We start from the raw sequence: 27,434 nt of genomic DNA, 5'->3' as shown, positions 1-27,434 counted from the left end.
TGGCCTCTTCAAGAGGAGCAGATGGAGAGATAAAAGCACAGGGTTCAGAATCCTGGCTCTGTTTTTTACTGGTTTGCATGACTTCAGATCACTGAGCTTCAGTTTCTTTATTTGTAACACAGGCATAACAATGTAGTCGCTCACAGGGTTATGGGAAGGAGGATTAAATGAGATATTATTTGCAATGTTCCTAGCATTGAGTATGGCATGCAGTAGATGCTTAAATTTTTTTCATTTCACCTTATTCCCTTCTGTCCACTCTCATCCTTCTTGCTGATCTAATTCTATCTTCTTATCCTGCAACTTTGTTCCTCTCCTACTTGGGCTCCCTTGAATACTTGAATTACCTACTGTTATGAGTTGGCCTCACCAGAAACGAGTTCATACTTTACTCTTCCCTCTCCCTAACTCCACCACATCCAGCCTGTCACCAAATCCTTTCCATTCTTCTGCCTCCTACATCTCTCTCAAATGTGTTTTCCCATCCATCTCCAACTTCTAACCCCGAGGAGCCCTGGTATTTTATCAGTCCATTGCTCCCTTATACCACACAGTGTCACTGTTGAGCTCTTCTCTGTCTTCACTGGCCCCGTGCTGCTGGTCAGAAAGCGGCACCATTGCAATGGCCTAGCTACTGTCCTAGGTCAATGGGATAGTTTGAAAAAGGATAAGCGCACATCTTTGTGTTCTGTTCCACCTTGGGTACCCCTCAGAAGTTCCCTTGTCTTGGTTTTCTCAGTCTCAACTCTTGGTGCCAAGTCCTATTCGTTACCTCCTCCAAAGCTCCAACAGGTCCATTCCCTGTATGTCTCCATTATCTGTGCCTGGAACTCACTGTGCTACTTTCCAGTTGCCGAGATGCTCATGGAGGATGAGTTAATTTACTTTTCACCCTTCAAAGCAGAAAATATAACACAGTGGAGCCAGGCTGCCCGAGTTTGAATCCTTGCTCTAGCATTGTGTGATGTTGATATTTAACCTCTCTGAGTCTCACTTTGCTTATCTTTAAAACAGGGGCAACAATAGTATCTACCTCAAAGGGTTTTGTGAGGATTAAATGGGTTAATACAGGTAAAGTAGTGGACACTGTGTCTGGCATGTAGTAAGCACTCCATACTATATTTTGTGGCATACTCCATGCCCTATTTCTATATTGTATTTTGCTGCTCTGTGCATATTTTAACATCTCTGAACTTAAGAGGTGTATTATAATTGATGGCATCATTTTTTCTTTTTTCGTGGTGTATGTAAAATAATGGTGCTTCTTACAATCAGTGGTATCTTAGGTTTGACGAGGTTTCACGTTGGTATTATTCCTGTCCTCGGCGACGGTGGAGGTGTTCATATTGCCAAAGCCAGCTTCCAAGATTATCTTCTAGCCCCAAATCCACCTGACAGCCTCTTTCCTTTAAACCTTAAAAACAAAAGGCAGATTACACACTCTTCTTGGTATCTCTTCTACTAGAGCAGAGGCAGTAAGACTCCTCAGATAGAAAATGTTTATCTGTGGTGGGCATTCTTCTCTTCGTGGACACGGCATCCCTGTGCCTTTGCACACGGTTTCATCCACTTGGCGTGCCCCTGGAAGACTTGACCACTCAGTACAGTCAGCTCCAATGTCCCCTTCCCCGAGGAGGCCTTCCCCAGCGTGCTCAGGCCTCCTGCCCCTTCATTGAGCCAGGTTGAGGGCTCTTTGAAGAGCATTTACCACACTGGTATGTGATTATCCCCTTACATGTCTGTCTCTGCTGCCATATTGTGAGCTTCTGAGGGTGGGAACACTTTCTGTCTCACTCATCACTCTTGTCTACCGGTGCCCAGCACAGGCCCAAGTGCACTGCAGCTGAATGGACGCCAAGCAGGGGTCCAGTAAGTGTTCAGCGACTGGGGGAACGAATTCATGCTCTGGCTGCCCCTTCAACCTGCTCCCACTCTGGCCCCGCCACGCTCCTCTGGCACTTCACCCCCTCATGCCTAACTCTCTCCTGTCTTCAGAATCCAAGCTGGTGAGCATCAGGAAGGACATTCTTGAACAGATACAGAACGAATGCCGGAGCCGCGGTCAGCAGCTAATGACAGAGCTCACAGATTTCACGAAGGCCTTCCAAACCATCAACTCAGACATCCACGCCCTCACATGGTGCTCCCAGAAGGTGGGCTCTCCCCATTCTCCTTTCCCAGCTTATCCAGGGCCGTCCCGCACGCATGCCCAGCACACTCCCTTCAAGTCTCAGCTGAGCTCTCGATGGGGCTTGACGCTCTTAAACTGTGCTCACGTGGGTGGTCTGCCCTTGCCAGTTCTCATCCTGTTCACGTGGCCCTCAATATCCTCATGAGAGGGGGAGGCCCTGGTGTTTTTTTTTTTTTTTTTTTTTCTTTTTGCGGTATGCGGGCCTCTCACTGTTGTGGCCTCTCCCGTTGCGGAGCACAGGCTCCGGACGCGCAGGCCCAGCGGCCATGGCTCACGGGCCCAGCCGCTCCGCGGCATATGGGATCCTCCCAGACCGGGGCACGAACCCGTATCCCCTGCATCGGCAGGCGGACTCTCAATCACTGCGCCACCAGGGAGGCCCGGCCCTGGTGTTTTGAGAGAGAGAAAATCTGGCTTTCAGAGACCGAGTTCTGCTCTCTGTACAGTCAAGTAGGGATCCATACCCTGCCATCAGGGCAACGAACGATCTGATGGGGGAGGAACTGTGCTGTCTTCAGGGAGACCTAGGTCAGATGGGGGATCTGATCCCAGATTGCCCTGATCCCAGTTGGTTAAAAGGTGGCTGCTGGGGCCTGGAGCCTCTAGCAGGTGGGAGCGCCCCTCGGGATGGGCTTAGAGAAGTGTAAAGGGCTGTGGGAGTGCTGGTCTCATACTGTAGTCCCTGCAGCTGAACGAGGCCAACGAGCGGTACACAGAGCTGGAGGAGTGAATGGAATATACGCGGTCACTCTGTGAGCTCGTCCGCAACCACTTTGGCGTCTTCAGTGCTGAGAATGAGGCACTGGACATCTCGGTGAGAAGGCATCTCTCCCCCATCTCTTCCAGTGCCCCTCCCCCATAACCACCTCTGCTTGACTGCCCTCTGCCTGCCCTGCAGCTTCTGGACACGTGGGAGTCATTCCAGTTTGAGAAAAGCCAGGCCTCAGGGTTCCTGCTCAGTAAGCGACATGCCATTGTGCCTAAGCTGCAGCAGCTGATGGCGGCGGCGCTGGCGGAGCTGGAGGGCCTGATTGGGAAGGCCCTGTGCGGTCCCTTCATGGACCCTGCGCAGCAGAGGAGCACTGAACACCAGCTCACCTCCCTGGAGCGTCAGTTCCAGAACACAGCCAGCGGCCTCAGTGAACTGCACCATGCCTACACCACCTTCACTGGTACCGAGGGTCCCGCCCCCTCCATCGCCACCCGGGGCTGCCCCCTCCCACTGAGATCAGGGTTGGGACTCAGGGACCTGCATCTTGGGTGACCCTAAGCAAGTCTTGGGAATCACATACCTTCATTTTAGTCTCTTTTATATGTGAAAATTGCAGGACAAAATCTAAATACATCGGGTATGTCAAGTGTTGTGCTTAGGGTGGGGATATGGGGGCACACAGTCTGGTAGAGAAGGCAAATAGGTGAGCGTTCCATCAGAATAGGATGCGGTCAGAGGGCTAAAAGCCTGTGCAGGAGAAATGTAAAGCTGTCCCCATCGTAGTCCTTAGCCTTTGTGTAGCCCTGTTCAACCCAGTCCTACACCAGGCAGCAGGTCCCAGGTAAAAACGGGTCTTGATGCTCCACGGCCACTGCTTCCAGCCAGTGTGGTGGAGAGAGGTGGCTGCTAAAGGCCTCACCGGCCCCTGGGAGGAGACCGGGATAGAACTATTGGCCTTAACCCTTCTGTGCTGCGGTGCTGCTAGGCTGGCTCCCCTCTGCACGTAAAGAACTTTGTAGGCTCCAGTTTCTTTCCTCGGGCACTGTTACTTCTGTCGGTCACTTGTACCCCTTGGAAGGGCACACTGCTTCTGACTTGCCTCTTGGCCAACCGCCAACCGTTACCATCTCTGCCTGTGGGATTCTCAATCCCAGGGAGGGCCATTTGACCAAATGTGAGGTGGAAGACACTCTGGGACCATCCTCAAACAAGGGGCTTTTTCTTTGGTCAAGTATTGGGAGACCCTCATCCTATACTCTAGCTGATGTAGACCAGACCTTGACCTTTCCTGCTAGTGGTTGGGGTGTTTGTGGAAAAGCAGAGTAGGGGACTCAGGCCTTGTGGGGTTAGGCCCAGGAAACCCCACAGCATTGCTTTTACTTCCTTCTTCCATCCCTTTCTCCTCACCGAACTCCCAGTTTTTTAAAATAATCTAGGATCTTAGATCCAGACCATTAATACTACTCTTTATTTTCTACTACGTATCTTTTATTTTACTTACTACCTTTGACATTTGCTTTGTTCTATAACTGTGTTAACAACTATTTTGATATCTAAGGTTTAATGGTTTTGTTTACCCACCGCCAATTTTTAAAGTACCACATCTTTTCATTATTTTCACTGCTTTCTTGGATGGCTGCAATAATTCTTTGCATATTTCTTTTTTCTAAGAAGGGAGTTGGAGGTGTTAAAATTTCTAAACTTCTTATGGTTAAGAATGACTGTATCATGTCCTTATATCACAGCTTGGCTAAATATTGAATTCTGAAGTCACAAAACATTTTTGTCCAGACTTAGGTATTACATCACTGTCTTCTGACATTTATCATTTTGGACAACTCTGATATCAATCTGATTTTCTTCCTTTGTAGGTAATCTTTTTTTCGATCATTGATAATGGCTCTTACAGTTGCTCTGTTCCCCTTTCAGAATTTTTATTTGTATGTTGGATTTTCTGGATCTCTCCTCCATTTCTTTCATCTGCTTCATCATTACTTCTTTTATTCTTTTTTTTTTTTTTTGAGTTCTGGGGAAATGTGAATTTGTCTTATAAGCTTCCATTCTCTGTGGTGTCTACTCTGTAATTTCTTTCTTTTTAAAAAATTTATCAATTTATTTACTTTTGGCTGCATTGGGTCTTCGTTGCTGCGTGCGGGCTTTCTCTCGTTGTGGCGGGTGGGGGCTACTCTTCCTTGCGGTGCGCGGGCTTCTCATTGCGGTGGCTTCTCTTGTTGCAGAGCACGGGCTCTAGGCTCACGGGCTTCAGTAGTTGTGGCACATGGGCTCAGTAGTTGTGGTTCACAGGCTCTAGAGCACAGGCTCAGTAGTTGTGGCGCATGGGCTTAGTTGCTCCGCGGCATGTGAGATCTTCCCAGACCAGGGCTCGAACCCGTGTCCCCTGCATTGGCAGGCGGATTCTTAACCACTGTGCCACCAGGGCAGTCCCTGCAATTTCCATTGCGTTTTAAAACACACATACATATGTTGTTTTTGTATGATTAAGTGCACATGTATATGTATATAAGTGTATGTATATGTGTATATATACATGAACATATTTCCTAGCTCTGTCTACTGAAGAGTCCAAGAAGGAAATACACTCCAATAGCAAGGAGCCACATTGTGCCCAGATCATAGTTTCTAATACCATTCCCCACTAAAAGAAATCAGGGCTCCTCAGAGAATGAATGATTCCATGGCCATGGCAGGGTAGGTACAAGATGAGAGTGGAATATCTTTTTAAGCCAGAAAGTAAGGAAGCGTTAAGTTCTTTTTAAAAGTGATGGGACATGGCACAAGGACACAGAAGGGATGCCAACTGGACAATTTGACCACCAGTGTAAGTACAAAGTAAACTACTGAAAAAAACAGGAATGTATTATCCATACTAATACTAAGTAGATGATAAATCAGTGAGGGAGAAATGAGGACATGTGCTTACAGTAGAAGACCAGAGCCAGCTGGGCAGTGTGAAGGGGGGGCTGGAGAGGGAACATCATCATTTTGCCAACCATCATGGTAAATATTGGATTGGGTGAGGATCATCAATGAATGCCAAATTCGGGGGCAAATTTGATGAGGAACAGAATATTTGCACTGTCTTAGAGAGTATCCCTCAGAGACTACTTATTAGTTGCAAAGGTAATAATTCAGTGGAGAAAGTGGGCAACATTTTGAAGGTCATCAAAATTAATATCACCAGTGAGGGGCAGATGAGACACAAATGGACATCACGTACCTCCAGACATGATACCCAGAGGACACAACATTACCGATTCAACAGTCCAGCTGAGAGTGATTTTACAACCTCAGCCATGAAAAGAAGCATACAAACACAGCACAAGAAACTTTCTGTTAACAAAAAAGGGAGAAAGGGGACTATCTACTTCAAAAATGTCTATGTTACAAAAGACTGTGGGGAACGTTCCAGATTAAAAGAAGTTGAGGAGACATGACAAGTAAATATGGTACTTGACCCTAGACTGGATGCTGTACTTGAGGGGGAAAAAAATGCTATAGAGGACATTACTAGGCCAACTGACAAAATTGAAATATAGACAGTAGATCAGATAAAAGTATTATATCAATGTAATATATGAAGTTGATAATTGTACCAACGTTGTAGAAGAGAATATCCCTTTTCTTAGGAAATACACACTTGAGTATTCAGGGGTAAAGGGACATGATATGTGTAACTTAGCTTAAACAGTTCAGAGAAGAATTATGCATTTGTGTGTGTATACCAGACACCTACAGAGCATGTAAACACAAATGGTAAAGAGAATGGGTAAAATGTTAACAAAAGGTGATCTTGATAAAAGGTATACAGGAATTCTTTTTACTATTTTTTTTTTGCAACTTTAAAAAGTTTGATAGCATTTCCAAATAAAAAGTTTTAAAGTGCAATGGAATTTACAAAATAGACAATCCTCAAGTTTGTCTTTATCTTCTCGTGTGTCTGGAGATACTATGTCTGCTCCTTCTTACAAAGAGAGTTCTTTACTTGTTCAATATTTAATGCTAAGACAACTGCTATCAAAGATTGTATGGGGGGAGTTCCCTGGTGGTCTTGTGGTTAGGCTTCGGAACTCTCTCACTGCTCTGGCCGGGGTTCAGTCCCTGGTCTGGGAACTGAGATCCTCAAGCCTCGTGGCGCAGCCAAAAAAAAAGAGATTATATGGGTTTCTAGCTGGATATTTTGACTTCAGACAAAGGAAGATTTTATTAAAGAGTTTAATTTACTTTGTATGTGTGGTTTTTGGGTTTTGTTTTGTTTTGTCTTTTGGTTAGATCAGAGCTCTGTTAGCCTAGTGATTCTCAGACCTCCATGATGGATGATGCATCATGTAAGATGCATGATTCTCAGCATTTGGGTGTAGCTTTTTCACTTTTTCTCTCACTCAAGAGGGTACAGTGGAATTCAAGTGAATGAGAATGACAGTTTATTGCAATATTCTTAAATCTGGTCTGATGTCTTTTAAGTAAATTGCAAACCTCAGTACTATAATTATTATTAATAACAAATTATTTTTGACACATATCTCAAAAATGAATATAAATCTTGGTTAAGAATTAATGCAGAAGCTTGTGACACGAAGGGAGGGAATAATGGTCACACACAACAGACACAGACACAATAGGGAGCATCACCATTTGCCCCTTACGGTCCTCCCTGTGGGCCAGATCCTTTTTCATATGCATCTCACTGAACTCATTCATTTGTCCAACACATGTTTGTTGAGTGCCTACTGTGCACCATGCTTGAAGTATATCAATGAACAAATGACAAAACCCCTGCCTTCATAAACTGAACGTTCTAGCTGGGAGAGAAAGACAACAAATAATAAACATAAAATATAACCAAATGCTGGAATATGTTAGAAAGTGATAAACGGTATAGAAAAAAAGTAGGGCAGGTTAGGAGGGGCTGGGAATGCCAGGGAGGGTGGCTAGCAGTTCCTAATGAGGTGGGCTGCATAGGCCTCATTCAGAAGGTGATATCTGAGCAAGGACTTGAATGTGGTGAGGGAGTGAGCCATGTGGTTTTCTAGGGGAAGTGTGTTCCAGGAAGAGTGAACTGCCAGTCAAAGGCCCTCAGCAGGAGGGAGCGTGCCTGGTGTTTCTGAGCAACAGTAAAGAGTGTGGTGTGGCCGGAGTGGCATAAGTGAGACAGAGACTAATAGAAGAGGAATCCTTCCCTTTCATCACTATCACATTTTCCTAGATATTCTTTCCTTGGACTAACTCTCCCTTGGATTATTGTACTGAACAATTTTGGACAACCACACCCGCCCTGTCCCTGGCACTTTCAGGACCCTCCCTTCTGTCATTATGGGCTCTTGACTGACCATCCCCCATCATGCCCCCACCACCAGCCCTGCACATAGCCTAGGCCTTAGCAAGCCCTATCCCACAGGGGAGGAGAGTCCTGTGCCCTTGCCCGTCTGTGGGACCCGTCCTATTGTGCAGCAGCAGCGCATCTGGCACCTGTACCGAGTCATCTCTGAAAATATCAGCGAATGGAAGTGTGTGGCTTTTGCCAAGGTGCTGACACCCTCCTTGGACCCCCTGCCTGGGAGTGGAGAGTCTGCAGGGGTCGGGGTGGGGAAGGGTCTCCAGCTGCCAATGTGCCTTTCTCCCTACAGTTCAATCTGGCTATGGCTCAGGAGAAGACAGATGGCTGGCTGACAGAGGCAGCCCACATGAGTGCAACCCTGGGGCTGCACAGCCCAGTTCTGCAGCGCTGCATGCACACGCTGGAGGAGTTCCGCAGCCTCCTGCCATTGCTCACCATTCTGGGCAGCCTCCAGCTGCAGAACGTCAACCTCCAAGCCCTCCTGCGAGGTGGGTTTGGGTAGAGTCAGAAGGGAGGGGAAGGGAAGAACGTAGGGTTTGAACAACGGGACAACTAAGTTCCCTATTGCTCTTCATGGAAACACCTTTCCTCCCCAGGTTGCCCTGGCCTTCCCTCATGGACCACAGCCTGCTTTCCCCCACAGGGACAAACATTCTTAACCTCTCACACTACCATGTGGGTCCTCTCTGCTGACTTGGTCTGGGCTGGGCTGGAGTCTTGCCTCTGGACTCTGAATTGTGCTCTGGACCTTAGGTTCTGGGCCCTTGCCTCTGTGTCATGCACTGAGACGTGCTGTCTGGGAGCTGGGCTGGGCTGGGCTGGACTCTGCCAAAGACCGAGAGTTGCTCTGACTTGTTGTCCATCCCCCTCCAGGCTTAGGGTTAGGCGATCTCCACAACATAGAGCTCCTAACAGTGGGCCAGCTGCTCTCTTGTCCCCTGCTGGAGTTTACAGATCGAATCAAACAGGTGGGCTCCCCCCGGCTCTGCCCACAGAGGAAAGGTGGTCCAAGCCCAGGGCCTGTTTGCTAAGCTCTCATAGAGCCCGTTAAGGCTTAGCAGCCCCTTGAGACAAGGGGGGCAGTGGGTATTGGCTTGTAGTGGGGTGGGGTTGAGGTTGCTAGCCTGCCTGGAGCGTATGGGGATCTGATGGGTGGTTCCAGACGCTCTGTGGCGGAAAGTATGTCCCTTCCCTCCCAGGGGAAGGAAGTGGGTGGCAGCCCTGAAGTTGTGGGCACACAGGATGGCAGATGTCCCCCAACACTTACCCTGGCCCAAAAGAGCATGAGCTGACTGAGGCATTGTCTGCTCAGCTGGAGCCTTGCAAAAAAGTGGGTTTCAGGGCAGCAGCCCTAGGTAGGTCACAGTGTGATGCTGGTGGCCTGTCTTTGAAGCCTGATGGTCCCACTCTCCATCTCTGAGACCTCCACTCTCCTGGGCCCTGGCCCTCGAGTCCCAGCTCCAAGGCTATCCCCTGAGCCATTAGCCAGTCCTGGTTCCTGAGACCCAACTGTTCTAGATCTGGCGGTGTGAAAACATACGGACTCATGCCCAAGAGGCCCTACTGCAGCTGCAGCGGGCCTGGGAAGCACGACAGCTGCGACTGCTCAACTTCATCCTGCACGTGCCGTGTGAGCCCCCAGCTTCCGAGCGCTCCGAGAGACAAGCGCCCCGCAGCCCCCAGTGGCAGGTAGTGGGCAAGGATAGTGGCACCTTCATCCTTTCAGGTGAGACCCAGCCCTCGTGGCCCAGTGAAAGCCCCTGCTGCTGGGGAGCGTATTCATCCCCCAAGCCCTGCCGGATCTGGCTTCTCTAGCCAGGGCCCCGTCCCCCCTGGACAGCCTGAGCCATCAGTCTCTTCTGAGACAATATCTTCCATGTAGCTCTCATACAGTCTTAATCTTCTTGGGAGCCCCCCATCCACTCCCTCCCACCCAATGCCTGGCCTCTTCAGCAAAGGTCCTCCCCTTTCTGGGTGTGCTAAGAAATTCCTCATGGTCACGTCTCTCCAGCTTTCAATGCTCTGTCCTCTAGACTGCACCCACTCATTAATTCCTTTGTCATTCCCTCATCAAACTCACCTGCCTCTTCTGAGCCAAATGCAGGAGATGCTGAGATTTACAGACCGAAGTCCCGTCCCTTGCGGACTCCCAGTCCAGTGAGAGAGGGACAAGAGAATAGAGACAGGCGCATGACAGAGCACCTAACTGAGGGCAGTAGCATCTCAGAAAGAGGACCAACATCAAAGGACCGGGAGAGTTAGAGAAATCTTCCCTTCCCTTAGGCAAAGGCCTCATTGTGACTTCTGAAGGAGGAGGAGTTTGCCAAATTTGCAAGGGGAGAAGGGCATGCCACGCAGAGGGAGCAGCATATGTGCGGGCACTCAAGATGGTATAATTAGGGAAGTAAAGGAGAAATTCTCTTATCCAGCCTAATTGAAACCCAACTGGCGAATTCAAAAAGTTAGTTAAACAGGGAAATCATAAAATATGCATACATGGCTTAAGGTTTTTATTTTAGCTTAAATCATATAATGTACATTTATTTACTAACCTTTTAACCTAAAGACAAGAGATTTCCTTTGATTTGCAGTCAAGTGATAGAAGCTCCTCACTGCCTTTCTTGCGTTAATACATCATCTGCTATGTCCACTTTCGGTTTCTGTAAAGCTGAGAAGTGACGTGAGGACGCTTGTAAAGCTATCTGAATCCAGAACTTTTCTAGATTTTTATTATCATTTCACAATCTTATAAAATCGACTTGCCTATATCTAATTTAATATCATGTTTTTATTAGTTTACTGAAGCCCTTCCATAGTTTCCATAGAACCAGCAACTATCTTGCCACCCATATTTCAGTGGTTAATATAAGATTAAATTCTGTAATTAAAATTATAACTCACACAAACAGAACTTGTAAACAAGTTCGCAAACACACTCTGACTCTTGGTGAACATACTAGGTTCAACTAGTAGAAGAAAAAAAGTTTGTGTCTTCTAGAGAGTAGTTTGAGATCTGTGAGTTTCAGTGTATTTTGGGTATCAGTCACCCCTGCCCTTGCCCCATCTGACTGCCAGCTCAGCTCAGCTTGAGCCCACTCTTCCTTAGATTACAGCAACCTGCAGGATTCTATCCAGGAAAGTCTTCAGCTGTTGTTCAAGATCCTGGCCACCCAGAAGTCAGGAGACTTAAACAAAATGGCTTTGGAGTGGGTGACTATCATGCATGGCCTAAGTGAGTGCAGGCCTCCAGCTGGGCTGATGGGTGGGTCCTGAGATGAGATGGCCCAGAAGGATGGGGAGAGAGGCCGGGGGTGGGTGAGGACAGAGAGGGGACCTCCTTCAGGGCCACTTCTTGGGCTGGAGTGACCAGGTCTTTATTCACGCTGCAGGTTTTCTCTCCTTCGAGCAAGGTCCCTGGGTCCTGCTCAGCAGAGGTTTTTGGGAGTGGGGCATCCCAAGAGGGCAGGAGCAGGCTGGACCCCCTTGCAGAAGCTAGAACCCTAGTCTCCCTCCAGTGTTCCCCTGGCTGCTTCTCACAGGTGCCCTGCTGCAGGTGTGGGTGACTTTCCAGCAGAAGTGGATCTTTTTGAATAAAGTTCTGCATGAGATGAAGATCCAGTTTCCTAGTTCTGACCTGGTAGGGAAGGGGGGTGGTGTGGCAGGGTGGACAAGTGCTACTGGACAGTGGGGCTGAGGGCGGGAGGGGGGTGCCGCCCTCACTCTTACCTTGTCTCTCACCATAGCGCTCCCGTTTTGAGGCCATGGATGAGCAGTATCGGACCCTGATGAGGGTCTCTGTAGCTGACCCCCTGGTTCTGTCACTTATAGTGCCCAGTGCCAAGCGGAGCCCTTCTTTCCAAGGCCAGCAGCTGCAACAACTGCTGCAAGCGGGCTCCGTGGAGCTGGAGGGCATCATCGTGGCTCTGGAGAGCGTGCTCTATGCCGTGTGTGCTCACTTCCCCCGCCTCTTCTTCCTCAGTGGCAGTGAGCTGGGGGCCCTGCTAGCTGCCCCGCCGGAGTCCTGTGAGGCCCAGCTATGGGCACGACGCTGTTTTCCTCACGTGCATGCCGTGAGCTTCAAGTCCAGCCGAACTGATAGAAACACGGATGACTGGGAGTCAAGCCCAGGCCCACAGACTCAGGTGGAGGCACTTGCAGTGCTTGGGGCAGGTGGGGAGGAGGTGAAGCTGTCGGGGTCCCTTCCTCTGCATCCAGATCTCCCCAGGTGGCTGGCCTCCCTGGAGGAGTGTCTGCGTCTGGCCCTGGTGCACTCGCTGCAGGACTGTGTGGCTGCCCGTCTTGCTCTGGGCCCGTCCCTAGACAAGGCCTTCAGGCAGCTGCCCCAGCAGAGCCAGTCGCCCCCGCAGATGTATGTCCAGCACTGGCTGGACCTAGTCCAGGCCTTCCCGTGGCAGTGTGTGCTGGTGGCAGAGGAGGTGGTATGGCGGGCCAACATGGAGGAGGCTCTGCTTGAAGGGAAGGCCCTGGCCGCGGTCCCCATGCACGTGCGCAAGCTTGAGGTACTGGTGAATTTTTTGCGGGCCTGGAGGGCCTCTCAGGGTGAGCAGCCCCTGCCCTCTGTCCGCCAGACCAGCCTGCTCAGTGCCCTGTTGGTCATGACAGTGACTCACCGGGATACAGCACAGCTGCTGCAGGAGCACCAGGTCAGTAATCTGACAGACTTCCACAGGGCCCCAACTCAAGTACCGCCTGGCTTCACCCCACACCGCTCCCCAAAGCCCCCTGCAGAGTCCCAAGTCTCTCGCACCTATTGAGACTTCTCTGTCACCAGCTGCATGCTGGATAGATGTGCTGGGTCGGTCTTTCCTGTATAATTACGAGTACCTGGGTCCCAGACTGGAGTCTCTACCCAGCCTGCTTCCTGAGCGGCCGGCCCTAGTGCTGTTATTGGCCCTGGAAGAGGTGGCCTGTGGGACCCTACTGGGCCCTGATGGTGTGGGCAAGGCAGCTACGGTGAAGACGCTAGCACAGGCCTTGGGGCGCCAGCTGGTGGTGGTGCCCTGCTTGCCTCAGATAGAGGCCCAAAGCCTGAGCAATTACCTGAATGGTGCCCTGCAGGGTGGTGCCTGGCTGCTGTTAGAAGCAGCTCAGCACTTGCCCCTTGGCTTACTCTCTGCCCTGGGCCAGCGCTTGGCCAAACTGCGCCACCTCTATGCCCCACTGTACCAGGAAGCTTCCCGAAGTACCAGCACCGTCGACCCCACCCACCCCCAGCTCCTTGGCAGTGGCTTCTTTGAGAAACATCATGTGGACATGCGCCTTGGCTGTGGCTGTCTCCTGACACTGCGTGCCCTGAGCCCTGCCGTGCCTGCCAACCTGCGCCAACTACTGAGGCCTGTGGCATTGACACTGCCTGACCTGCAGCAAGTGGCAGAGCTGACCCTGCTGGGTGCGGGGATACAGGATGCCTCCCGCATGGCTACCCGCCTATCCAAATTCTTCTCCCTTGAGTGTGAGCTGGTGTCTAGGCCCCTGCCCTGCCGCTTGCCCCTGCTCAAGAAGGTGCTGGAAGACATGATACAGGCTCTAAACATTACCAAGGAGGATCCTGAGTCCGAGCAGCCCTGCAGCCTAGCCGCCATCGAGGAGGCCGCCCTACTGCGTGCCCTGCTGTGCTCCCCACTGTTCAGCATCCTGGATGGGGTCCACCTGCACAACCTCCAAAGGCTGCTCTGTGGGCTCTTCTCTACCGCCAACGAGGTGCTGGCAGAGCCTATAACCCCCAGGCTGAGGAAGTCACTGCTGGTGGAGGAGTTGCAGCAAGGAGGCCTGCATCCCAGCCCTGATATTTTGGGGTCCCTGGAGCAGCTGAGTCAGGCCCTGGGCCAGGCCTCAGGTGTTTTGCTCCTGGGCCCTGCAGGTAGTGGCAAGACCACATGTTGGCGCAGCTTATTTAAGATCCAGAATCGGTTGGCAGCCATGGAGGACCCCTCAACCCAGAGCTGCCAGCCTGTGGAAATTACTCACTTGTATCCCAGTGTCCTCAGCCCCCAGGAGTTCCTGGGATGGCTGGAGGGCCCCTGCTGGCACCATGGTGTCTTCCCCAGGCTGCTTCGTGAAGCCAGTCGGTGTAAGACTGTGGGCCCAAGGGGGCGGGTGCAAGAATCAGTGGGGATTCATCACTGGATAATACGTGATGGGGCTTCCAGTGCTGCTTGGCTGGACCCCATCACTTGCCTCCTGGGTGACCCCCCCCCAGCTTAGCCTCCCCAGTGGTCAGCAAATAGCACGACCCCCAGGTACTTTTCTTTTGATGGAGGTGGGAGATGCAACAGACATGTCTCCCACAGTGGTGGGCCGTTGTGCCCTAGTCTGGTGCGGTGGGGAGCAGACGTGGCAGGGTATGCTGAGCGTCCTGATGGCAGCCCTGCCCCAGGAGTACCGCCTGCAGCTCCAGATTGTCACTGAACTCAACCACCTGGCAGAAGTGGTGGTGCCTGCAACACTCCGATTCCTCACCTGCCAGGGTGCCAGCTCTCTGCTGCAGGTACATGGGCAGCGGGCCGTTTGCCCAGGTGTGGCTGAAGTCACCAGCTTGGCCCGCATCTTGCGCTGTCTGCTTGACCCACACCTGCGCATAGATGAGAAGGAGAAGGCACATATTCCAGGTGAAGGGAAGGGATGATTTGAGAGCTATGTGGCCTTGAGGATAGCTGGGATATAGCTCAAGCCTGTGGCCCAGGTTCTTAAGTGGACTTGGGCCTCGGGACTGAAAGTGAGAAGTAATAGCCAACCTCTACTCTCTTCCCCCACCTCCCTCCCCTTTTTCCTCCTGGGGCTCTGATTCTGGCCATGGTGACCTTTGCAGAGGACCTCAGCTATAGTGATCCTGTGGCCCGAAGCTTCAAGTCCTCGAAAAGCAGCTCTCTGCACCGGTACCAGGTTGACAGTGATGCTGTGCCTAGTAAGCGCAGGGAGCACTTGCTGGCTGTCAGCAGCTTTCTTTTTGCTTTGATCTGGGGCTTTGGAGCCCACCTTCCCTCCAGGTATCTATAGGGATGGGGGATGGGGGATGCAGAGGGCTGAGATGGAATGAGTGGCCCATGGGAGTCAAAACCCAGGTGACATTGTTGGGGGAGGGTGGAGTGTGTGAGTGTATCACAAATGGAACTGTTGTAACTGTCTGACACTTTTGCCTGTATGTCCATCTGAGCAGGCTCTGGCCCCTCTTTGATACCTTCCTGAGGGATTCTATTAGTTGCCTCTCCAACTACCCTGAGCTACCAGCCTCAGCCTTGGTGTTTGATCTACATGTATGCCCTGAAGATGGGACGCTGGCCCCCTTCACTGGCCAATACCTGGGCAGCCGCATCAAGGGAACTCAGGGCACCTTCAACCCTTCTCCTCAGGTGTGAGGACAGTGGGGCGGTAGCTGGGGTTGGGGCTCAAAGAGATATCCTGGGGCGGTCCATGTCCTAGGCCTACCTGCTCCCGTTCCTTGAAATGTTTTCACAGGCTCCAGAATGCATGCAGTGTTCTGCAAATACAAGATTTAATACAAGATTCCTAGACCTTTACTTTCGGCTAGATTACTGTGCTAACCTGGAGCTGCCACAGTAAGCCCTGCTCCTGTCCTGTAGACCGAACGGCTCTTGTACGTGGTGGACCTGCTTCTGTCAGAGGGACACCCGGTGCTGCTGGCTGGAGAGGCAGCCTCGGGGAAGTCAGCCTTTGTGGAGGTGCTAGTGGAGCCGCAGCACCCTTACACGTCCAGCCCCATCCACCCTGCCGTCAGTCCCACCCACCTTCGCCTCCTGCTGAGCCGGGGGGTCCAGGGCCAATCACAAGCCAGCCTGTGGCCTGGGCGGCACGTGGATTCCAAAGGCTTTCTCCTCTTCCTGCTGGAAGATCTGCACCTGGCTGCTTCCGGTGAGGAGCGGGGAGGAGGGAAGGAGTCACTGTCGTCTCTCGAGACTGGAAAAGCCCTAGCAATATTCGACTCTCAAACATACACCTACAGACCAAACTTCAGTGTTCCATTCTTAATATCTTCTCAGTCTACGTACGCTCCCTGAATAATCCTGTCCTTTGCATGGCCTCATCCACCATCTCTGTGCTCTGACTGCTAAATCTCCATCTCCAAGATCCTCTTCTAAGCACCAGATCTGTTTATCTAATAGTCTGCTATATATCTCTACCTTGTTGTCCCATTGACACCACAGATCCAACTCTGAACTCATCATCCTCCCCCAAAACCCTGCTCTCATGTGCCCTCTCAGGACCTGGTACCACCATCCATCCAGTCACTGTAGCCAGAAATCTTGTTGACATCTTCCCCTCCCTCACCAATATCCAGTCACCATGTGTCTTAATTTTGCCTCCTAAGTATCTCTCAAACCTCTCCACCTATTTCCATTCTATCTTCCCTGGTTCAGGCAGTCATTACCGGGAACTCTGGCAAATGCTCTTCAAGGCTTCTTGTGATGAGTCTTTCTTCTCTAGATTTTTATCCTCTGTGTCTTTTCAAATTATGGTTTTCTCCAGGTATATGCCCATGAGTGGGATTGCTGGATCATGTGGTAGCTCTATTTTTAGTTTTTTTAAGAGCCTCAATATGGTGGTGGACTTTAAACCAACCATATCAGTAACTACATTAAATGTAAATGGACTAACACTCTAAATAAAAGGACAGCCTTGTTAGACTAGATGAAAAAGTAAGAAGTAGCTATATGCTATCTAAGAGATATACTTTAAATTAAAAACACAGATAGATGTTTTTAAAGGCAAAATATTTACCATACAAATAGTATGCATAAGAAAGTTGTGTGGCTATAATAATACAAAAGTTCTTCAAGACAAAGTGTATTATAGAGAACTGGAGATCTCATAATCAAAAGATTCAATTAATCAGAAAGACATAAAAGTCAAAAATGTGTATGCACCTAAAACAGAGCTTCAAAATATGTGAAGAAAAAAAACGGATAGAAATGAGGGAGAAATAACAAGTCCAAAATCATAGTAAGGGGCCTTCCCTGGTGGCTCAGTGGTTAAGAATCCGCCTGCCAATGCAGAGGACACAGGTTCAATCCCTGGTCTGGGAAGATCTCACATGCCGTGGAGCAACTAAGCCCATGCACCATAACTACTGAGGCTGCACTCCAGAGCCCGCAAGCCACAACTACTGAAGCCCGTGCTGCCTAGAGCCCGTGCTCCGCAACAAGAGAAGCCACCACAATGAGAAGCCCATTCTCTGCAACGAAGAGCAGCCCCCTCTCGCCACAACTAGAGAAAGCCCACGTGCAGCAACAAAGACCCAACACAGCCAAAAATAAATAAATAAATATTTTTAAAAAAGTAATGCTTCAAAATCATAGTAGGAGATTTAACACTCCTCTGTTAATAATTTATAGAACAAGGATAGAGAAAATAAGGATATAGATCTGAATAACACTATCAACCATATTGACATTTAGAGAACATTATACCCACTAAGCTGCAAAATGCACTTTCTTTTCAAGTGCACATGGAACATCCACCAAGACAGATCATACGCATAAAATAAGTCTCAATAAATTTCAAAGGATTAAAATTTACAGAATATTTTCTCTGTAACAATAAAAACCAGTAATAATAAGATACCTAGAAAATCCCCAATCCTTTGAAATTAAACAACACACTTCTAAATAACTCATGCATCAAAGAAGAAACTCCAAGGGAAATCAGAAAATATTTTTAACTGAAAAATAATGAAAACACAACACATCAAAATTTGCAGGATGTATCTAAAGCAGTGCTCAGAGAGTTTATAGCTTTAAATGCCTATATTAGAAAAGAAGAAAAATTTGGAATCAGTGATCTGTATTTTCAGCTTAAGAACCTAGAAAAAGAAGAGCAAGTTAAGCCCAAAGTAATTAGAAGGAGGTAAATAATAAAGATCAATGAAACGGAATAGAGCACAAAGAGTAGAAAATATCAGTAAAGCCAAAATTTGAAAAAGATAAATAAAATGAATCCCCAAGTAACACAAATCAAGAAATAAAATGAGAAAATATAAATTATCAACATCAGGAATGAGAGAGGTTTTATTTTAAAGATGTTAAAAAGGATAACAAGGGAATATTGAGAAAAACTTTATACTAATAAATTTAGCAATTTAGATGAAATGGACAGATGCCTTGATAAACACAACTTATCAAAGTCTGACTCGAGAGGAAAAAGAATAGAAAATGAATAGCCCTATACGTCTATTAAAAATTTGAATTCATAATAATAAACATCCCCAGTCTCAGAAGGTTACACAGTTAAATTGTATCCAATATTTAAGAAAAAAATGGAAACTTACACACACTTTTTCAGAAAATTGAATAAATGCTTTTCAACTCATTTTATAAGGCCACCATAACCCTAATACCAAGTTCTGAAAAGATATTTCAAGAAAATAAATTATAGGCCATGATATTTCATAAACATTAATGCAAAAATAAATCCTCAGGGACTTCCCTGGTAGTGCTTTCATTAAGAATACACCTGGGCTGGGCTTCCCTGGTGGCGCAGTGGTTGGGAATCCGCCTGCCAGTGCAGGGGACATGGGTTCGAGCCCTGGTCTGGGAAGATCCCACATGCCGTGGAGTAACTAGGCCCATGCGCCACAACTACTGCAGCTGCGCTCTGGAACCCGCGTGCAACAACTGCTGAGCCCGCGTACCTAGAGCCAGTGCTCCTCAACAGGGGAAGCCACTGCAATGGGAGGCCCGTGCACCGCAACGAAGAGTAGCCCCCACTCGCTGCCCACGGGCAGCAAATAAGACCCTGTGCAGCCAAAAATAAATAAATAAATTAAAAAAAAAAAAAAAAAAAAGAATACACCTGGGCTTCCCTGGTGGCGCAACGGTTGGGAACCTGCCTGCCAATGCAGGGGACACGGGTTTGAGCCCTGGCCCTGGAAGATCCCATATGCCAAAAATAAATAAATAAATTTATTAAAAAAAAAAATACACCTGCTGGGCTTCCCTGGTGGCACAGTGGTTGAGAATCTGCCTGCTAATGCAGGGGACACAGGTTCGAGCCCTGGTCTGGGAGGATCCCACATGCCATGGAGCAACTAGGCCCGTGAGCCACAACTACTGAGCCTGCGCGTCTAGAGCCTGTGCTCTGCAACAAGAGAGGCCGCCATAGTGAGAGGCCCGCGCACCATGACGAAGAGTGGCCCCCACTTGCCACAACTGGAGAAAGCCCTTGCACAGAAACGAAGACACAACACAGCAAAAATAAATAAATTAATTAATAAACTCCTACTCCCAACATCTTCTTTAAAAAAAAAAAAAAAAAAAGAATACACCTGCTAATGCAGGGTACACGGATTTGAGCCCTAGTCGGGGAAGATCCCACATGCCGTGGAGCAACTAAGCCCGTGCACCACAACTACTCAGCTTGCGCTCTAGAGCCTGCAGGCCACAACTACTGAGCCTGCGTGCCACAACTACTGAAGCCTGTGCGCCTAGAGCCTGGAATCCTCAACAAGAAAAGCCACCGCAATGAGAAGCCCGTACACTGCAACAAAAAGAGTAGCCCCCACTTGCCGCAACTAGAGAAAGCCCACGTGCAGCAATGAAGACCCAATGCAGACAAAAATAAATAAATAAATAAATTTATTTAAAAAAATCCTCAATGAGATATTAAGTAAAATTCAGCAACATATAAAAAGAACAACACATTATGATCAAGTAGGGTATATCCCAAGAATGCAAAGTTGACTCAACATTCAAAAATCAATCAATGTAATTCGTGACATTAACGGAATGAAGGAGAAAAAGTGTAACATCACCTCAATAGATAAAGAAAATGCATTTGATAAAATTCAACACTATTGGGAATTCCCTGGTGGTCCAGTGGTTAGGACTCCATGCTTCCATTGCAGGAGGCATGGGTTTGATCCCTGGTTGGGAAACTAAGATCCTGATGTTGTGGTGTGGCCAAAAAAAAAAAAAAAAGATCAACACTATTTATGGTAACTCCCAGCAAACTGGGAAAAGAAGGGAACTTTCTCAATTTGGTGAAGGGCATCTATTAAAATCTACAGCTAATACATACTTAATTGTGAAATATTGAACACTTTCTCCATAAGATCAGTCACAAGCAAGAATGTCCACTCTCACTGCTTCTATTCAATAGTGCACCAGAGACCCACATCAGTGCAATAAGAAAAAGAAATAAAAGCCTTTAAAATTGGAAAAGACAAAGTAATACTGTCTCTACTAGCATATAACATGATTTACTACATGGAGAGTCCTAAGGAATCTATCAAAAAAAAAAAACCTACAAAACTATTAGAATAAATAAGTGAATTTAACAGGGTCACAGCATACAAAGTCAATCTGTTGAATCATTATTATTTCTATATCCTAATTACAAACAATTGGAAATCAAAAATTTTAAATATCATTTAAAATATCATCTAAAAGCTTAAAGTATTTAGGAATAAACTTAGTGAAAGATATACACTGAAAATTGCTACATATTGCTGAGATAAAGGAGATTTAAGTAAATGAAGAGCTATACCATGTTCATAGATCAGAAGAGTCAACATTGTTAAGGTGCTCATTCTCCCCAAATTGATCTATAGATTAACTGTAATCCCAGTCTAAATCTGGGCAGGCTTTTTTTTTTTTTTTTTTTTTTTTAGGAATTGACAGACTCATTCTGAGACTTATATGGAAATGCTAAAGACCTAGAAGGGCCAAAACAACTTTGAAAAAGAAGAACAAAGTTGGAGGGCTTACACTAGTGATTTCAAGACTTGCTATATACAGTTAGAGTAATCAAGAAAGTGTAATATTGGTATAAGGACATGGATACAGCTTAAAGGAACAGATATACAATCATTTGGTTTTCAACAAGTGTGCCAAGATAATTCAATGGGGGAAAGGATAGTCTTTTCAGTGAATGGGGCAGAAACAACTGTATGTCTGTGTGTGGGGAAAAAAATGAACCTTGAATCCTACCTCACAACATCCACAAAAATCAATTATAAATGGATTATAGACCTAAATGCAAGAGCTAAAACTATAAAACTTAAAAATTATTGGAGGGGCTTCCCTGGTGGCGCAGTAGTTGAGAGTCCGCCTGCCGATGCCGGGGACACAGGTTCGTGCCCCGGTCCAGGAGGGTCCCACATGCCGCAGAGCAGCTGGGCCCGTGAGCCATGGCCGCTGAGCCTGCACGTCCGGAGCCTGTGCTCTGCAACGGGAGAGGCCACAACAGTGAGAGGCCTGCGTACCGCAAAAAAAAAAAAAAAAAAAAAAATTGGAGAAAAATCTGTGTGAACTTGGTTAGAAGCAGTGATTTCTTAAGATACAAAAATTGTATTTTACCAAAATTAAAAACCTATGTCCTTCAAGATACTGTTAAGAAAATGAAAAAATAAGCCATCGAAAAAATTCATGATACATATATCTGACAAAGGACTTATACCTAGAATACATAAAAAGCTCTTATAACTCAGTAAGAAAAATTTCATTAAAAAAATGGAGAAAAGACTTGAATAGACACTTCACAAAAGAAAAATATATGAGTGGCCAATAGCACATGAAAAGGCACTTGATATTATTAGGCATCAGTGAACTGCAAATTAAAACCACTGTGGGACAGTACTTCACACCTAGAAAGATTATAATTAGAAAAACTGATAATAATTGTGAAATGTGGAGAAAGTGAAACCCTCACACTTTGCTGGTAGGAGTGTAAAATGATACAACCACTATGAAAAAAAAAGTGTGACAGTTCTTACAAATTAAATGTATGCTTACTATATGACCCAGCTGTTCTGCTCATAGGTATTTACCCAAGTGAAACGAAAGCACATGTATGTTCTCAAATAAATTTATACATGAATGTTCATAGCAGCATTATTCTGAATAGTCAAAACCTGGAAACAACGTAAAAGTCCATCAGTGTGTCAGTGGATCCACAAATTGTGACATTTTCATAATGGAACATCACTCAGCAATGAAATAGAACAAACTACTCATACAAGCCAAACACGGATGAATCTCAAAATCATGCTGAGTGAAAGAAGCCAGACATGGTAAACTACATACTGTATGATTCCCTTATATGAAGTTCTAGAACAGGCAAAGCTAATCCATAGTGATAGAAATCAGATCAGATAGAAATTCCTGGGACAGTGTGAAAGGGAATTGACTGTGACGGGGCATGAGGGAACTTTCTGGGGCAATGAAAGTGTCCTAAGTATCACTGGGGTGGTGGTTACACAGGCATACACATTTGTCAAAACTCACTGAACTATTTAAAATATGTACATTTTATTTTATATAAATAATTTCTTAATAAAGTTGACTTATAAAAGTGTGCATGAGATATAACTTCACTATGTTTGACTGTGATGATTGCACTTTTCCCTCTATTGTGGTCAGATCATGTTTCCACCAGTCTCAGTTTCCAAACCTTCCTACTCGTTAACCTTCAGTTAAGGAATATGTAATTGGTCTCAGAGGTAGGATTTGGGGCAGAAGAGGGGAAAAAAATCACTCACTCTTAAGGAGAGTGCGAGGGAGAGAGAAGAACTTACTCAGACAAGACCAAGTCCCAACACACCAGATGCATAAAATTCCTTAGAACCCTGTGTGTGCCAGGAGCAGACCCAGTGAGGCAGGGAGAGGAGGAGTGGGGTGACGCTGTCATGCGGACTTACGCCTGTTCTGTTATTCTTCACGGCCCACAGACCCAGAGAAGAGCTGTCAGCCAGTGTTGGAGACTCTGAGCCAGGCCATAGATGGCACCGTGTATGCCCACAGCACCTTGGAAGTGCAGATGCTGCAGCCTATAGTCAACTTCCTCGCCACTGCCACAGTGCCAGGCTTCTGCGAGCTCCCACTGTGCCCATGCCTCTCACGGCTCTTCACTGTGCTGGCCCTGGGCAGCGTGACCCTGGCCACGCTGCTGAGCAGGCACGTGCCCAGCATCCAGGCCTGGCTTGAAAGCTTCCCCTCTGTGGAGCGGGAGAGTGTTCTAGCAAGAGCCCTGGTCCAGGCCTCGGTGGAGGCCTGGGAGGCGGTGGGCAGCTGCTTTGTGCCCTCACCCCTCCGCCCACACTACCGCTTCTCCCTGCACTCTGTGAGCCAGCTGCTGGGCAGCTTGCAGCTGCTGCCCATCAGGGTGGGCTCCCAGGGTTTTGTGGATTGTCCCAACCACCAGGAGCACCTGCGCCAGGTGTCCGGCCTACATGGCACCCGCCTGGCAGTCATGATGGCCACGCGCAACATAGTGCGTCTTTGGTTGCATGAGGCACGGAGAACCTTTTGTGACCGGCTGGACAGCCCCGGGGAACGCTCCTTCTGTGCCAACCTGCTCCTAGAGGTAGCTCAGAATGTTTTCTGCTGTGGGCCAGCGCCCCCGAGCTTGGGCAAGGGCTATGAGGAGGACGAGGAGGAAGAGCAGGTGCCTGAAGTGGAATCTGAAGGGGAGGTGGCCCAGTGGGAGGACTTGAGCAACAGCGGCAGTGAGACCGAGGAGGACAAGGACCCGTACAGCCTTCAGGTCTGCACAGGCTCACTGTCCAATGATTCAGCACCGTCCAGAGCACCAGTAAAGAGGGTGGCCACAGGGAGCTTAAGTCAGAAGATAAGCCAGGAGGAAGGAACAAGGACCTCCAGCTACAAACTCCAGCTGAATAATAGAGCCAAGAACTGGTGGCAGAAGACAACCCAGGTAGATGTGATATCCCCCCTGTTGCTCCCAGTGCTACTGCTCTGTCCCCAGGAAAAGCCCTCAGACCTGGTCTTCAGTCAGGAACTGACACTACGGTCCAACTCGGAGAGCTCCAACTTGTACCTGGAACGGCAGTGGGTGAGCCTGGAGGAGCAGCTGGCCACATCCGCTGCTCAGCTGAAGCTGAGCCCTCACCTGGCCCAGTGCCGCTCGATGGCCCAGCATGTGGCCCACCTGGTCCGGGTGCTAGCCAGGCCCAGGCAGCATGGCCTCCTGCTCTCGGGGGCTCAGGGGACTGGGCGCCGTACTGCCATCACTCTGGCTGCTAGCATTTGTCAGGCCCGCCTCTTCCATCTGCCATGTGGATCAGAGGAGGCCATTCTCCAGTGTCTACGGGATGCCAGCTGGCATGCTGGCATGTTAGGCCAGCCAGTGGCCCTGCTGGTGCCCAAGGGTGTGGATCTCATTACCCTTCATCGCCTGCTGGCCCTGGCAACCTCAGGCAGGTTCCCTGACCAGTACACAGAGGCAGATCTGGACAATATTGAAGAACATCTCCCCAGGGACAACCTTAGTGTCAAGCACAACGTCGAGAAGGAAATGCTGTTGCAGAGGTGAGGCCAAGAACCCCAAGCTAGGGGCTGCTCTGCTCTTGCCCCACCCTGGCCACAGGCCAAAATCCCCCACAAAACCTAAGGGCTGCTGTGAGGGCACAGAAGAGCAGGGCTGAGGCGTCAGGTTGGGATGGGGGCCTAGATGGGCAAACAGGGATAAAGGGGAGGACGGTATCTGAGCTCCTGCCCCACAGGTTCTACCAGCAGGTGTGCGGCCACCTGCACATGTTCATCCTGATCGGAGATGACCAGGCCCACAACCAGCTGCCTTCCACCCTTTTCCTGAGGCTCCTTCAACTGGTCATCGCCAGCACCGACTGCTATGAACCCTGGGACCAAGATTCCCTGGTCGGTGTGGCCCAGCACCATCTGGAGGGTGCTCAGAGCCCACCCCTTGATGATGGTGAGCCCTTTTTACCTGTCCTTGCCACTCATCTTGACCAGGTTCTAAAGAGGATTATTACTTAGGTCAGTCTCTCTCTCTAGAACCTAGTTGAGCCCCCTTCACCTTTTCTGCCCTCCTTCCTGAGCCAGGAGAGGGTCTCTGTCATTTCTTCCCCTACGAACTCACAAGTCCAGGCTAAAGCCATGCCTGTTGCAGAATTCTTGAAGTGCCCAGACCTTCAGGCCTCAATTCCCAGTGTGGCCAAATCCATGGCTCTCATCCACCTTTCGGCTGCCAGCTACCATGAGCACCTGTGCCCGGAATTGCCTCTCGTCACCCCCAAGACCTTCCTGGACTTCCTGGACAACTTTGTGCTGCTGCAGCAACAGATGACCCTGCAGATTAAGAACAAGGCCCAGCGGTGAGTGGCCCCATTCCCTCCCCCGTACCTCCTTCTGCTCCCTCAGGTCCACTCACTGGCACACTGTGTCTTCAGGATCCAGGATGCCCTGGGAAATCTGAGGATGCTGATTGAGCAGCATAGTGCCCACGCCAACCTGGTCGTCAGCTTGAAGCAGCAGCTGAAAGACTCCCGCAAGGTAAAGGTGAGAGGATTTTGAGGCATGCACAGTAGGGTCAAAGCAGGAGCCCAAATGGGTACTTTGGAGGAACCATACAGACTGAACCTCTTAGCTCTTGTCTCCTGAGAGTCCCCCTTTCCCCAGGGGATCTCTCTAATTCCTGCCACCTCCTCCTTTAGAGCTCAGGCTCAAAGTTCCCCATGGCGCAGCTGAGATCGGGCTGGTTCCTCTAAACACGTGAAACCCAAGTGTCTGCTTCTTGTTGTCCCTAGTACCTTGACTGTGTGGATTTCAGTATGCTCCCCAAGCTCTCCAGAGATTCCCATTGGGGATGGGGCAGGATTACATCCTCATGGTCCCCTCTCATTGTAATCCTCTTCTCCTGGATTTTCTATCACTGCTAGTTGGGACACCTCCTGTAGCTGTCCTCTCTTCCCATGCTGCTTTGTCCCTGCACGGCTTCCTTCCACAAAAGCACCAAATACCCAAATATATACACTGTATATATAAAAATATACACTGTTATGTACAGCAGATGGGAGATGGCTGTGGGGGCCATTTACATTCTAGAACAGAACCAGAAATAGATTAAATGGCATACTAGACCTCAGTGTCCTGAATTTTTCTCTGTCACCTTCCTCTACAGGGCATTTGCTAGTGACAGACTTTTCTCTCCTCCTCCCATCTCCACAATACTGTTCCGCAATGCTATTCAGCCACCCCACTTTTCCTTTAGAGCTCCCCAAATACAGTGCTCATGTAATAAGAGATTTTTCTTTCTAGTCCAAACCCTAAATCCTGTTGCTTTCTTATACAGAGCAATTTTCTTCTTTGAATAAACAAACCGCTCATATCTAGCTAAAACTGGTAGCAATGGGGTCATCACACTTTCTATAGTCAAACACTCTTAGTTAATAGTGTTTTCCTAAAATAAAGAGACTTTTTTCTTTTGTTTTGTTTTCAATAAGAGAAATTCTGAAATTGCATTTTCTTTTTCCTTCCTGCTACACAAGACTTTTTGATGAAGGTTCAGGGATAACTACAGTGAAGTAAACTAGTGAACAATTTATGAGCAGATAATCTGAGTTACTTTCTACTGGGCTTTCAGGGCTTCCAGCTCCCAATGCCTAACCCGCCTCTTCTGATGGGTGCCCTCAGGGCTGTCATCCAGTGTTGCCCAACTCCAGGGGCTTACATTATGTCTAAGTACATGTATCTACTCCACATGTGTTCTGTGCAGTCCTCATAGTACTGGTGCCCGCCTACCATCAGCCACAGAGGATCACTAGCTTAGATTAAACATGAAGGCTCAGTTGAGATGCAAAAAAATTGAGAAGTTCATAGATGGACAGGAGTCCTCTTTCCCATGTTTTCCAAATTCCAGTTTCTTGTCTTGGGCCTTAACGTTTTCCCAAAATGGACAATACCAGGAATTGTTGATATGGCTTAAGGGTGTTATTATTCTTTGATCCCTGGGTCAGTTACATCAGAACACAACACAAGAACCCCAAAATCTGGATATGAGATTTTCATAGTCTCAGGGGCATTCATTCAACAGCCATAATGGTGTGTACTTCTTTCAATGTTGTCTACCTCAGGAAATGGCACCACCATCCACTTAGTCATTTAAGCTAAATCCCAGGGGTCATTCTGGAACCCTCCATCTCTTTTCCCTCTCATATTCAATTGGTTCATTTATTTATTACTGTACTCAAAAAAATTAATTGAACTCCATATTTTTTGTCCGAGCACTCATTAATATTTTTGTCCATGTCTACATCTATGCTTACATCTAGATAGATAGACAGAATTTTCGCCTCAACTTTTCTAAGGAGGCCATCCTTTCTTCCATTTTACAGATGAGAAAACTCAGATCCAGAGAGGTTAGGATGAGAATTAAATGAGATC

The 27,434-nt window shown here is 48.1% G+C and overlaps 1 protein-coding gene across 1 annotated transcript in view; it reads left to right on the top strand.

Moving 5' to 3' along the window:
* DNHD1 (dynein heavy chain domain 1) overlaps nt 1–27,434 on the top strand; it is a gene marked incomplete at both ends in the record, with an annotated part of 61,981 nt that overhangs the window by 22,503 nt on the left and 12,044 nt on the right. The window contains 20 exon segments of the mRNA XM_081240687.1: nt 1,996–2,153; nt 2,880–2,918; nt 2,922–3,050; nt 3,054–3,363; nt 8,320–8,447; nt 8,549–8,747; nt 9,133–9,227; nt 9,778–9,985; nt 11,366–11,491; nt 11,799–11,896; nt 12,003–12,952; nt 12,954–14,469; nt 14,471–14,888; nt 15,089–15,266; nt 15,437–15,629; nt 15,861–16,149; nt 22,961–24,560; nt 24,755–24,963; nt 25,162–25,366; nt 25,442–25,544. Coding sequence (XP_081096813.1) covers nt 1,996–2,153; nt 2,880–2,918; nt 2,922–3,050; nt 3,054–3,363; nt 8,320–8,447; nt 8,549–8,747; nt 9,133–9,227; nt 9,778–9,985; nt 11,366–11,491; nt 11,799–11,896; nt 12,003–12,952; nt 12,954–14,469; nt 14,471–14,888; nt 15,089–15,266; nt 15,437–15,629; nt 15,861–16,149; nt 22,961–24,560; nt 24,755–24,963; nt 25,162–25,366; nt 25,442–25,544 — 7,151 coding nt within the window.

This window comes from Mesoplodon bidens, assembly GCF_964165515.1.
Source record: "Mesoplodon bidens genome assembly, chromosome: 7".
Lineage (NCBI taxonomy): Eukaryota > Metazoa > Chordata > Mammalia > Artiodactyla > Ziphiidae > Mesoplodon > Mesoplodon bidens.
The sequence above is the reverse complement of the archived record's forward strand: the minus strand, read 5'-3'. Positions and strand labels throughout refer to the sequence as shown.